This window comes from Trichosurus vulpecula, chromosome 4, assembly GCF_011100635.1.
Source record: "Trichosurus vulpecula isolate mTriVul1 chromosome 4, mTriVul1.pri, whole genome shotgun sequence".
In the NCBI taxonomy this organism is placed as follows: Eukaryota; Metazoa; Chordata; class Mammalia; order Diprotodontia; family Phalangeridae; genus Trichosurus; species Trichosurus vulpecula.
The window spans coordinates 32100136-32113990 of NC_050576.1; the positions used below are offsets into that span (position 1 = coordinate 32100136).

Consider the following 13855-nt stretch of genomic DNA (forward strand, 5'->3'; position numbering starts at 1 on the left):
GGGCATCATGACATAGTGGAAAGAGTTGAAGTCAGAGGACTTCAGTTCAAATTTTTGATCCATCATTTACTAGCTGTGTGATAATGGGCAAACAACTAAACCTGTCTGAGTCTCAGTTTGCTCATCTGTAAAACGGAGATAATGTCTGTAGCACTTATCTCACAGAGTTGTAGTGAGATAATATTTTTTTTTTGTTTTTTGGCAGGGCAGTTGGGGTTAAGTGACTTGCTGAAGGTCACACAGCTAGTACATGTGTCACGTGTCTGAGGTTGGATTTGAACTCAGGTCCTCCTGACTCCAGGGCTGGTGTTCTACTCACTGCGCCACCTAGCTGCCCTGAGATAATATATTTAAAGCCCTTTTCAAACTTTAAAGCCCCATATCAATCAGAGACACAAACTTGGAGTTGTTAGGGACCTTTGAGGCCATGTTCAAAATTTCCTTGGTTCCTCACCTTCCCATATACCAGAAAGTTCCTAGCACAGTGCTTGGTGAAGCAGTTGCTTGTATTATCTCTGGTGGCTGACTCTGTTTCCTGATGAGTACCCAATAGCTTTCAGGGTCCCTGGGCTATCTATTTCCTCACCAGCATCCTGCAGACAGAATCATTCATCACATGGATGTAGGGCTTCAGAATGCTGAAGTGAAAGGCCGGGGTCAGCAGATGGCGATGCTGGTACCACTTCTTTCCCTCTAGGCTTAGCAGTCCTCTTCCTTAAGGGATCACAAAGACAAAAAACCCTCAGACTGTATTATCCTCTAAGATGACCAAGGGGATATTCATGTGGCACCACAGAAAGAGTGCTTGTCTCAGAGGGGATAGGCTGGAGTGTTGACTCTGATGTGTCTCAGCTGTGTAACCATGGGCAGATTACTTAACCAGTCTGAGCCTTGGTTCCTTTAACCATAAAATGAAGATAAAAATTATAGTATTCTATACATAGTGGTCATAAGGGGAATGATTTGTAGAACACTAGAGAAACAGCAGCTGTTTTTGTTAATAGAACAACTGATATTTATTTGATGTTTTGATATTTGCCAAGAATTTTACATGAATTATTGCATTATTTTCATGTGGATGTGATTCTAGGCTCTGGAAGGCTTTCTTAGTGGAATATAAACTGAGGCAGAGTTTGGGTTGCAATTCCAGGATGGTGAGGAGTGCTTGTGATTGGTCACAAGAGATCAGGAGCCCTCATCATAGTTCCAGGGCCAAAAGCAGCACTAGTACTTCTGGCTGCAAGGGAGCTGGGGCCCTTCCTGGGTAAAGACAAGGGAAGTAGCTGTGACCACAGCTCTCTCAGGATAACAATAGCTTGGAAGCACTGAAAATGTGCAGACCTCCAGAACTAGCTCTGAAAACAGCAGTATAGTACCCCCAGGGTGAGCAGAGCCCAACTTTGACCTAAAATTCAAAGTGAAGAAATAGGAAAATGAGCAAACAACAACAAAACTTTGACCATAAAATGCTACTACAGTGGCAGAGAAGACCAAGACACAAACTTAGAAGAAGATAACAATGTGAAAACAACTACAAGCAAAGCCTCAAAGAAAAATGCTAATTGGACCCAAGCCCAACAAAAATTCCTGGTAGAGTAAAAGAAGGAGATAAAAGTGGTAGAGGAAAAGTTGGTAAGAGAAATGAAAAAAGAATTAACAGCTTGGTAAAAGAGGCACAAAAAGAATTGAAGAAATTATCTCCTTAAAAACAGAATTGGCTGAATGGAAAAAGAGGTACAGAAGTTCACTGAAGAAAATGATTCTTTAAAAATTAGAAGTGGGCAAGTGGAAGCTACTAACTCCAGAAGACTCCAAAAAACAATAAAACAAAGTCAAAAGAATGAAAAAATAGAAAAATGTAGAATATCTCATTGGAAAAACAACTGACATGGAAAATAGATCAAGGAGGGATAACTTAAGAATTATTGGACTCCTAGAAAGCCAGGATCAAGAACGGAGCCTAGACATATTTCAAGAAACTATCAAGGAAAACTGTCCTAATACTCTAGAATCAGAGGGTAAAATAGACATCAAAAGAATCTACCTATCACCTCCTGAAGGAGATTGCAAAATGAAAACTCCCAGGGGAATATTATAGTCAAATCCAAGAGTTCCCAGGTCAAGGAGAAAATATTCCAAGCAGCCAGAAATAATTCAAATATCAGGGAGCCAAAGTCAGGATCACACAAGATTTATCAGTGTCCACCTTAAAGGAGTGGAGGACTTAGAATATGATATTCTGGAGGGCAAAGGAGCTAGGATTACAAACAAGAATAATCTACTTAGCAAAACTGAATATAACCCATAAGGAAAAAGTGGATATTAAATGAAATAGAGCACTTCCAGGTATTCCTGGTGAAAAGACCAGAGCTGAATAGAAAATTTGACATTCAAACAGAAGACTCAAAGAAGCATAAAAAGGTAAACATGAAAGAATAATCATAAAGGATTCAGTAAAGTTAAACTGTTTACATTCCTACATGGGAAGATAATACATATAACTCCTAAGAACTTCATCATTTTTAAGGAAATTGGAAGGAATCTGCATAGACAGAGGGCATGGGTGTAAGTTGATTATGTTGGCATGATCTCCAATAAAAAGAATGTAGGGGTGAGAAAGAAATATGCACTGGCAGAAAGGGGAAGGGAGGTAGAATGGGGAAAATTTTCTTACATAAAAGAGATGTGCAAAGAAGAGCTTTTATAATGGAAGGGAAAATGGGAGGGGATGGCAGACAATACTTGAACCTCACTCTCACTGGAATTGGTTCAAAGAAGAAAGAATATGGATACACACTCAGGTATAGAAATCTACTGTATCATGGGGAGATAGAAGGGGAAGGGGAGAAGAGATATGGGGGGAAATGATAAGAGGGAGGGCAGACTGAGGGAGGTAGTAGCTGGAAGGAAGACAGACTTTTGAATAGAAATGGGATAAAAAGAGAAAGAGAAGGATAAACACAGGAAAATGGGATGGAAGGAAATACATAGTTAATGATCATAACTATTAATGTGAATGAGATGAGAACTCATAAAATAGATGCACATAGCAGAATGGATTGGAAACCAGAATTAAACAATATCTTGTGTACAAGAGACATACTTGGGAGAAAAAGACACACCTAGAGTTGAAATGAGGAGCTGGAGCAGAGTCTATTATGCTTTAGTGGAAGTGAAGAGAGGAAGGGTAGCAATCAGGCTCTCAAAATAAAATTAGACCTAACTTAAAGAAATAATGAGGGAAACTAAATTTTGCTAAAAGGTGCCATAGACAATGAAGTAATATAAAAAAATTTACAGTAAGTTTCTCTGATGATCACCTTATTTCTCAAATATATAAGGAATGGAGTCAAATTTATAAAAATAAGAGCCATCCTCCAAAAGATATGAGTAGATAGTTTTAGAAGAAGAAATCAAAGATATTTATAGTCATATGAAAAAATGCCACATCCCTCTCTTGATTCATATTCTGATTGTAGTCAACCAAAATCTCTACAGATTGTTTGATAGGAATGGACTTGTAGCCACTCATCTCTCCCTCATTTTTTAAACTTGTAAACTTTCTTTAGCTCAATTGCAATAGTTCAACTCTACTTTGATCTATTAAATTTCATCTTCTTAAAAAATTTCATCTTCTTGACACTCTGTTTCTTGATCCTACAATCTCTGGCATTCCTCTTGAAATGACTTTGGATATATTTTTTATATGTTTTGTACTGACTCAACTGTGTGCATTTTTTTTCCCTACCTGACGCAATGGGAGCTCCTTGTCACTAGGGATTTTTTCCCTTGTCATACTTGTAACTCACTGAGAAGACCAAGCTAATCATAGGTACTTACCAATCCAGGGGAGAATAAACTTGTACCCAAGCTGTATTTTGGGATCTGTAAAGTCAAGCATAGAAGAGAAAAGGGCATTAGGTGGAAATAGCGTCTAAAACCAGAGCAGGTTTGTGGGCATCTGCATTTTGCTTGGGGTTAATAGGCACATAACTTGGTCAAGGAGAAATGAACATCCCACAGGATACTGGCTTCATAGTCCCTGGGAAAATGCAGCTGCTGCCCTAGAGAACCAACAGCCAGATAATGCAAAATCACAAAAACAGGTCTTTAAGTTGTTCATCATTCCTCCCAAGGTGACCAGGAACACTCTGACCTGACGTGCTTCCTAGAACGGGGCTCAAATCCAGAGGGCTTGTTGTATCAACCACAACATTGGGTTTGGAGGCAGAAATCCTAAAGAGGTATCCTGGCTCTGCCACTTATTACCTGGGGAGCTAAATAATGCCATTAGTGATCTCATCATTACAAAATTACGTGTATGTCTGAGGACAAAATCCTGCCTTGAAAGTCACTTGAAATGAATGGGGATGTGTATGTTAATAGCAACCAGTACAAACAGTTCAGGGAAGGATAATGAATGCGTGCAAAGAATCTGGAAAATAAACACTTGCCATGGGACCAGTAGGGGCTGCAAGCTGGTTGCCACCAGCAGATCTAGGACCTTTGAATCTCAGAGCTGGAAAGAACCAAAGTTGGCAGCTTGTCCCACTTCCCAGCCCATGTAGCTGTGTTCTATAAGATGATGACACAGAACTGAATCTTCTAATGCCCCACAACACAAATGGACCGTTCCTTAAGACCATTCTTCCCTCTTTGCCCTTGTTTCATGCTCTCCAGGTCACCTTCTGATAGGGACATTTAGCTTTTTAATTATCTTCCTAACAGGAAGGGGTATTCTTGGGACAAAGAACGTAAGGATTTCATGGAAACTATAGGCCTGTGGGAACATGGGATTATAGAGTTATAGAGAACCTCAGAGGTCATCCAATTTAACACCTCATTTTATGGTTGATGGAATTAAGAGGTTCTTACCCAATGTTATACAGTCAATAAATGACTTGTCACTGGCATAATATACATTCCTCAGCACCTATGGATTGAATTATCATCTCCATGATGACTCACATATCTGTAAATCTAACCCATCTTAGTACCATATCACTAACCAGCTATTGGACATTTCAATCTTAATGTCCCAAGGTCATTTCAGACTCAATATGTCTAAGACCTTCATCCCAAAACCACCCCTTTATTAAACTTCTCTACTTCTGTTGAGGGCATCACCATTTTCCCAGTCTTCCAGGTTTATACTGTTGTCTTCAATCCCTCAGTCTCTCTCACCTCTTCCCCCCCATATTCAATCATCTGTCATATCTTTCTGTTTCTACTCCCACGACATCTCTTGTGTGTAACACCTTCTCTTTACTAACATAGTTACCACCTTAGTTCAGTCAATCAATAAGCATTTTTAACCACCTACTATGTGCGAGGCACTGTGCTAAGTGCTGGGGATACAAAGAAAGGTAAAAGACAGTCTCTTCACCTCTTTGTAGACTATTGTGATGGTCTCATGAATCTCCTTGTCATATGTCTCTCCCCATTCTCATCACTCTTGCACCATGCCACCAAAGCCATGATTCCACCATATCAAGGTCCTATTTAATAAACTTCACTGACTCCCTATTACCTCTAGGATTAAATATAAACTCAGCTGTAGTCTTTCAAAGACTTTCCCAATCTTGCCCTAACATGACTGACTAACTCTCTGTCTCTCACTCTCTCTATCTGTCTCTGTCTCTCTGTTTTTCTTTAGCCCAACTCTTTTCCTCATACATGGAAGTCCATATCCCATGGCTGTGCCCTTCCCCACACCCAGAAAGCTTCCTCTCCTGTCTCCTCCCTAAAAGAATCCCTCCTTTCCTTCAAGGTGTAGAACATATACAATATTGTACATGAAGCCTTTCCTCATTGGCCCAGTGCCCACTGCTATTTCCACTCCTGGCTTCACTGTCCATCCAGTCCCTACACCCAAAGAATCCTCAACAAAGGGTCTCCCAGGCTCTGTTTGAAGGATTCCAAGGAGGGTGATCCAACTGTCCCTTGAGCAGCCCCTTCCAATGTGGGGCAGCTCTGCTGTTAGGAAAGTTTTGTTTTGAAACTGAGCCTAACTTTTCCTCTTCAATTTCTGCCCATCGTTCCTTGTTCTTTTCTTCTGGGTTGTACAGAACATGTCTAGTCAACCTTCCCCAAAGCAGCCCTTCATATGCTAGAATGCAGGTATCCCATCCTTCCTTGGCCTTCTCTAGGCTGCACATGCCCAGTTCCTTCTACTGATCTCCATGTGATATGCTCTCAAGGCCCTTCCCTTTCCGGGCCTCCTTCTGCTGGACACCAAATCCTTCTTAAACTGTGGTGCCTGGGATTGACCACAGTCCTTCAAATGAGGTCTGCCAGGAACTACATGCAGTGGAGCTATCTTCTCCCAATTCCCAACAGCTCTGCCAAACTGAACAACCTTTTCTCAGTCCTCACCCTCTTTGACCTCTCTGAAGCCTTTGGCATTGTTGGTCCCCCTTTCTCCTTGTTATCTGCCTGCCACAAGTCTCTCTCTGCTGCAGTTCATCCTTCATTCAACTGACAAACTGATTTTCCTAAAGCAAGGTCCCACCACAATAACTCCCCAATTCAATAAACTATGGGAGCTCCTAACACCTCCAGGATAAAAATAAAACCTTCTGTTTGGTATTTTCTAAGTCCTTCATAACTTGCCCACCATTCCCTTCCCAGTCTTCTTACACCTTCCTCCCCACCCCTATGTATTCTGTGATCCAGTGACACTGGCCTCCCAACTCTTCCTTACACACAACACTACCTCTCAAATGCACTTTTACTGACTGTCATCCACACCTAGAATGACTTCCCTCCTCATTCACATCTCCTAGTTTTCTTGTTTTGCTTTGTGTCCCAGCCAAAATCCCATCTTTTGTAAGAATCATAACAATGATGACACTCACATTAACGTGCCAGATACTGTGCCAAGTGCTTTAGAATTATCATCTCACTTGATCCTTACAAGGAACCCTGGGAGGTAGGTGCTATTCTTATACACATTTTACCCATGAGGAAACTGAAACAGTTAAATGACTTGCCCAAGGTCTTGTCTGAGGCTGGATTTGAACTCTGGTCTTGCTGACTCTGGGCCCTTGCTGGCTCTATCCACTGAGCCACTTAGCCACCTTTCTCAGTCTCCCTTAAATCTAACACCATCTCTCTGTTGATGGTCCCTAACTTGTCCTGTATATAGCTTGTTTACACAGGGTTGTTTCCACATTGTCTTCGCCGTTAGGCTGACTTCTATGACAGCAGGGACTTTCTTTGTATTCTCAGCACTTAGAGTGCCCATCACATAGTATGTATGTAATTAATCAATGTTTGTTGATGTGGTTTGACCCTGTTTAAGACCTTACTTTTGGGCAGCTAGGCGCCACCATAGTGCATGGAGTGCTGGGCCTGGAGTCACTCATCTTCCTGAGTTCAAATTTGTCCTCAGGTACTCACTAGCTGTGTGACCGTGGAAAAGTCACTTCACCCTGTTTACCTCAGTTTTCTCATCTGTAAAATAAGCTGGAGAAGGAAATGGTAAACCACTCCAATGTCTTTGCCAAGAAAACCCCAAGTAGGGTCACAAAGAGTTGGACACAATTGAAAAAGAATTTAACGAGAACAAGAGCTTTTTCCAGCTCATTTTATAGATTTATATATAGGAGGGGGTGATGAATTCCAGGGAACCCCTGGATATAAGGAAAAGCTTGTTAACAATTGGAACTCTGTTACAAAGTAGAGTGGCAGGCCTGGGAGGTCTGTAGGCAAAGACTGGATCATCACTTGTTGAGTAATTAGGTGGCACAGAGGATACAGTGCTGGGCCAGGAGTCAGGAAGACCTGAGTTCAAATCTGGTCTCAGACATTTATTAGTGGTTTTATCCTGGGTAAGTCAGTTAACTTCTGTCTGCCTCCATTTCCTCAATTGTAAAATGGGGATAGCACCTGCCTCTTAGGGTTGTTGTGAGGATCAAGTGAGGTGATGATGGTAAAGCACTTGGCACTGTGTCTGGTACATAATAGGTGCTTAATAATTGCTTACTCTGCTCCGCTTCCTCCCATTTATTCAATACTCATCCTCTCTTCAGCCAACGGCACTGTTGATCACCTTCTCCTCCTGCATACTCTGTCCTCTCTGGCTTTTCTTGACATTGTTTCCTCTTCATTCTTCTCCTACCTTCCTGACTGCTCCTTCTCAGTCTCCTTTGCAGAAGCATCATTCACATCATGCTCTTTTATGGGGATGTCCCCCGAGACTCTGTCTTGGGTCCTCTTCTCTTTTCTCTCTACATTGTTCTGTTGATTCATTGGGTCAGTTTCCATCGGTTTCAACTAACTCCTTATTGGATATTTTGAACTGAACATCCCATATGCATCTCAATCTCAACATGTCTAATACAAAACTCATTATTCCCCTCCCTCTCTAAAATAACCTCCTCCCTCTTTCAAAGTTATCTATTTCTGTTGAGTATGTTACTGTTATTTCTGTGTCCTGGGCTTGAGACCTTGGAGTCATCATCTACTCCTCAATCTTACTCGTTTCACATATATAATCAGTTGTTAAATCTTGCCATTTTGACCTTCATACTGTCTCTTGCTTCTGTCCCCTTATCTCCACAACATAGCCTTCACCCTCATTATCTCTTTCCTGGACTGTAGAAAGAGCCTCCAAATTGAGTCCCCAGGTCGAGTCTCTCTCTACTCCAGCCCCTCTGCCCCTCCAGAGTATCCAAAGGGATTTTCCCAAAGAACAGGTATGACCATTCACTCTCTTGCTCAATAAACTCCAGTGGCTCACTATGCCCCTTAGGATGAAATAGAAACTTCTTTGTTGGCTATTCAAAGTTCTTCACAATCTAGTCTCAACTTTCCTTATCAATTTTATTACAGATTATCTCCCTTACACAACCTAGGGTCCAATCAAATTGGTATCCTTACTGTTCCTCACAGGCAACATTCCCATCTCCCATCTCCCATGTCCATGGGTCGGCACTGGCTGGGTACCTCATTTCTGGAATCTGCTCCTGCCTTACTCCTATCTCATATAAGCCCTGGGTTCCTTCAAGATACAGCTCAGGAGCCACCTTCCACATGAAGCCTTTCTGAATTCCCTGGCTGCTAGTTCCCACCCTTCCCAACTCACTATGAATCTATTTTGCATAAGCCTACATATGTATCAGTTCACATGTGTCTCCTCCATTAGAACATAAACTCCTTGAGGGCAGGGACTGTTCACTTTTGTCTTTGTATCCCCTGGTCCTGGCACACAGTAGGTACTTCATAAATACTTGTTGATTGATCTCAGACTAGACGGCCTCTCCCGTCCTCTCCAGGTCCAACAGTTTAGCATTGGTCCACTCTGAGCATCCTTACCTCTTCGGTTCAGAAGAATTTTTGCATACTCTGGGTCATAGATGTTTAAAAGCACCTGAAAGGCCCCAACCCAGCGAGGGAAAGCACAGGGGTATTTTTCTGCCAACATATCAAACTGCTGTAGTTCTTTTTCCAGGTAAAACTGCAATGAGAAAAGCAAAAAGGTGAGTTTGGGCAGTCAGCCCAAGGAAAACTTCTCCTCACCTGTTTCCAACCCTCTTCTCCTCTAACCCCCCAGGCTTTGAGAAGCTCAGATGAGCTCAGGGAACCTTAGTAGGGAGATATGAGTATAAATTCTGAACTGTAGCAGTGGAAAGGACTTGTGGGACATCCTCCAGCCTGTACATGGGCAAGAATCCTTTGCACTACATCCTGGATAAATGACCATGCAAGCCTCCCTTTGAAGACCTGGAGCACTTGGAAATGCAAATTCAAGGCCCATTTAACCAAATGTCCACTGGGCATTTCTGTTGTGCCATCTCATCAGCATCTCAAATGCAGGAGATCCAAAATAATTTTCTCCAAAGCCCATCTCTTTACCAATCATTTGCCAGGACTTGCCACATTTCTCCCACTCATCCCTGTCTATGTACTGATACAGCCTTTACTGTAGTCCAGGTCCTTATCACTTTTCACCAGGACTGCTGGAACAGCTTCCCAAGTCCCAGTCTCTCACCTCTCTAAACCATTCTACATAAAGCTGAGAAAGGAAGAAGCATGGACTGAGCAAATCAAACCACCTTGACCACCATTTCCCCTTGGACCTTCATGGAGACATACCAGGACTTTGAATCCAAGAGCCTAGGGAATAGCACTGTCCTCAAAACCACCAGACCTACTTTCATCCTGGCTCCCATTATCATTGAGGAGAGAAATCATCATGAAGAGACTCATCTTCCTCATCACTACCATCAGTAACTGCTGACCAGTTGCCACCAATAGAAAGGTATAGGAACTCTGAGAGTGGCAGCACCTCCTAGACCACCAGTCCTGCCCCAGTTCAGCCATTATCCAGGGAAGCAGCTCTTATAAAAAAGGGTGGCAATCATCCCTATCAGCTGCCACATATAAGATAGGCAAGCCAGCTGAGCTGAGGCAACAAGGCACTCTGAGGTATAATATTAGAATTAAAATCATTCAGCGCTACTCTTTATAGGAGATAGCAAGGATCAAAGAAAGGAAGAGACTTACCCAAGGTGATATATGCAAGCCATAAAAATGATTTAAAGCTGGCTCTGGGGTTATGAGTCCGGGGGACTGAAAAGAAGAAAGTGTCATACATAGAAATAGGGCTGTTCAAAAGGAGGGAGAGAGATGCGTACAGAATAAATGTTCACTTCTGGACTTTGGTTGAGTGTTGATGGGCCATCCCAAGAGTGATGTCTAGCAAGCACCTGGAAATGGAAGCCTGGCTCTCAGAAGTGAGATCAGGTTTGAAAATACAGATATGGAGACTTCATCATCAAGCTGACATTTGAAGATCTTGGAGATCTCTAAGAGAGTGAGTATAGACAAGTTAAGAGGAGAAGGAAAAGGACTTTCCAGAGATGATCATCTAGGGTACAAACGAGGAGATTGTGGTGGGGACAGGTGTTCATGCAGAAGGAAGGTGGTTAGACATGAGAAACATAAGGAGGACAGTGTCCCAGAAGTCAAGGTACAAGAGAGGAGCAGTTGGAGATGAACAAATGCTGCAGGGAGTTGAAAGAAAATGAGGACTGAGAAAAAGTCATTGGAATTGATGATAAAAAGTCATTTCTGACCTTGGAGGGGGTCAGAGCAGTAGGGATAGCAGCCTGACTACAGGGCCTTGAGGAGTGAACATAGGTGACTATAGATGTCCAGAAGTAAAGGGAGAAAAAATATATTAATAGAGAGAAAAGACCATGAGGTCGTTAAGGTTTTCATTTTTTTAAGGGTGGGAGGAACCCTGAGCATAGGTAAAAGCAGATTGGGAAAAGACTGGGCCAAGAAGAGATCTGGTCATGTTAATCCTCTGTATATTCTTCATGGGCTCCAGATTGCCTCCTGAACAAAGTTTACTTCTTAGACTAGCATTCAAGGTCCTTCTTGCTTGGTTGTCAATGTACTTTTCTAGTCTTTTTGCATATCACTCCTCTCTATGTATTCTATGTTCCAGTAAAACCTTTTACCTGCTAAATATGCCCCATGCCCTCCTATCTTCATACTTCCTTTTAAACTATTCCTTGTACCTGGACTTTTCCTCTTTCTCTCCTTTCACCTTTCAGATACATCTCAATGCTCATTTCCTCCAGGAAGCCTTCTTTGATGCCTCTGTGAGCAACTACCTTTCTCTTCAGTCCCTGAATTGTACCATGCTTGCTCTTCTCAGACATTGATCACGTAATATGGCATGTTCTGGTGTTCTCTGTGTATTATTTATCTACTTCGTGAGGGCAGGGACCACAGCTTATTTAAGTGTTATATCTCTCCAAAGCCAGAATTCTTAACAAATGGTGCTTGGATCCTCCATGTTCCCATTCTAGCCAATTCTTCTTGTCCTCACTAGAGGCTGAGGGTGGTGGTGGAATTGAAGATGAGGAAACAAACAAACCAAAAAACCAGTCTTTGCTACTGCTACCTAGTCAGTGACCCATAGAATAGATGCAGTTTCTTCTGCACTGGGAAAAGAAGCCTTCCTGGGCCATCTTATCCTGGTAAAGTAGCGTGAGTCCTTTGTTCCCTCAGTGGTCTGTGTCCTGGGCTTTTCGTGTCTTCTTACATTCCACTGACATGATGACACCATGTGAAATGTGATAAAAGTGTCAAAGGTCATCATCCCGAATCTCTAAACGCCAAGCCAGAGGGGACAGCTCAGGACTGGTGCCGGAAATTCAGGGCGTGTACCTAACAATTTTAAGAGAGATGAGGAACCAGATGTAGTATACTGGGACCACTGTTGAATTTAATTGGATGAATGGGATCCTGGTAGGAAAGCTCTGCATTTGGGGTCTGAGGACCTGAGATGAAATTCTTGTTTTGCCTGTAAAGTTACTAGGTAGATGACTTCAAATGGAAGTCCAGATCCACAGTAGTAACAGGCACAGGCTTCATTTGAACCCAGGTCATCTGACTCCACATCCATTGTTCTCTGTGTGGCATCCAGGAGCTGGGACAACAAAGGGAAAGGCTTGGGTACTGTGAACGCTAGGAGGGCAAGAGTGAGAAGGTCTTTAGTTGCCAGGCAGGCTGTCACAATTAGGGTACCTAGAAAGGATCTGCGCGCCGCTCTTAAGGCCCTCCCCTCCCTCCAGCCTCCTACAGAGGGAGACCGCCTCGGGCCTGGAACCTGCCCTCTCGGGGAGTCAGGCCAAGGGCAGCAGCCTCTTCCTCCCTCTGTCCCGGCCCACCGCCCCGAGTCCCGCCAGAGCCCCTGCTTACCTCCCTGTGGTTTCCATAGAGCCAATGCGTCGGGGGTCCCGGAAAGAGGCGCAGGGCTCGCAGCAGTCCCTGGCGCCGGAGGTACAGCTTGACTACCTGCAGCAGCAGCAGCGCGAGGGTGAACGTCAAGGCCAAGTGCAAGGGCCGAGCCCAGTGGGTCTCCAGCCAAGAACGGGCAGCATCCAAGCCCATGGCTCCTGGCGCTCCCGGGATGCTCAGCTGGGAAGTCCAGGTGGCAGGTGCGACAGCTTCTTCTGTCGGGGCTGAGGTCCCCTCACTCTCTCCCACCAAAACCCCCCGCCTCCTTCCCCCCACATATCCCCGCCCTTTCCCCCACCCTGCATACCCAGCTTCCTCTCTGCACATCGCAGTCCCCCTCCTTTACATCCCTTCCAGTCAGTCCGCACTTCCTTCAATCTTTCCCTTCCCTCGCATCATCATCTGCCGGCAGTCGGCACCGCCTCCCTCGCGTTTTCCCCTCCCAGTCTCTGCTTTGAAGGTGTCTAGGAAGGGCAAGGGGGAGAGGAGGGCAAAGGGAGTTGGGGAGCGGGGCACCAAGGAAGAGAGCGGGAGCTCCGGGGAGAGGCAGCCCAGTCCAGCCACAGGGAAGACGCAGGCGATTTGCAACAGTACCGGAATCTTAATAGAACACGTTTCCAGATCAGGTCGGAGCGGGGCTGGGAGAAAGAGAGAGGGGGGAGGAGATGTGGAGAAAGAAAGAAAGGAAAGAAGGAAAGAAAGAATTAAGGAAGAAAAAAGGAAAGAAGGAAGGAAGAAAAGAAGAAAGAAAGAAAGACATAATGGTGCATGGCTTTTTATGCTTCAAAGCAGGAGAGAAGCAGAGTCCTTCACAAAGAAATCGCAGCTGGGTGAAATGGGGCCTTTGGGAGAAATTGATACAGAATTCTCTTCAGTTAAATGAAAAGAGTGGACGAGATGATCTCTAAGTGACACCACCCTTCCCTACACACCTGGGACATGCTCTGGTCCTTTCTTGCTCAGCCTTTCCTGATCTTCTCCTCAGGCTCTGGGGCTCCCCCTCCTCCAAGTACCTGTGTGTCTGTTTTGTATTTATTCTATATATGATGGGGTTCAGGGGATTCCCAGACCACTTAAAATGGAAGCACCCCTGTGG

At 43.8% G+C, this 13855-nt stretch overlaps 1 protein-coding gene across 1 annotated transcript in view; it reads right to left on the reverse strand.

Annotated features, from left to right (window-relative positions):
- Positions 1-12912, reverse strand: part of LOC118846636 (cytochrome P450 4Z1-like) — a 33938-nt gene extending 21026 nt beyond the window's left edge. The window contains exons 1-4 of the mRNA XM_036755377.1: positions 12721-12912; positions 9319-9460; positions 3841-3885; positions 588-714 (exon numbers count right to left, since the gene is read on the reverse strand). Of these exons, the coding sequence (XP_036611272.1) occupies positions 588-714; positions 3841-3885; positions 9319-9460; positions 12721-12912 (506 nt within the window). The remainder of the gene's footprint in view (positions 1-587; positions 715-3840; positions 3886-9318; positions 9461-12720) is intronic.
- Between the last annotated feature and the right edge of the window lie 943 nt (positions 12913-13855).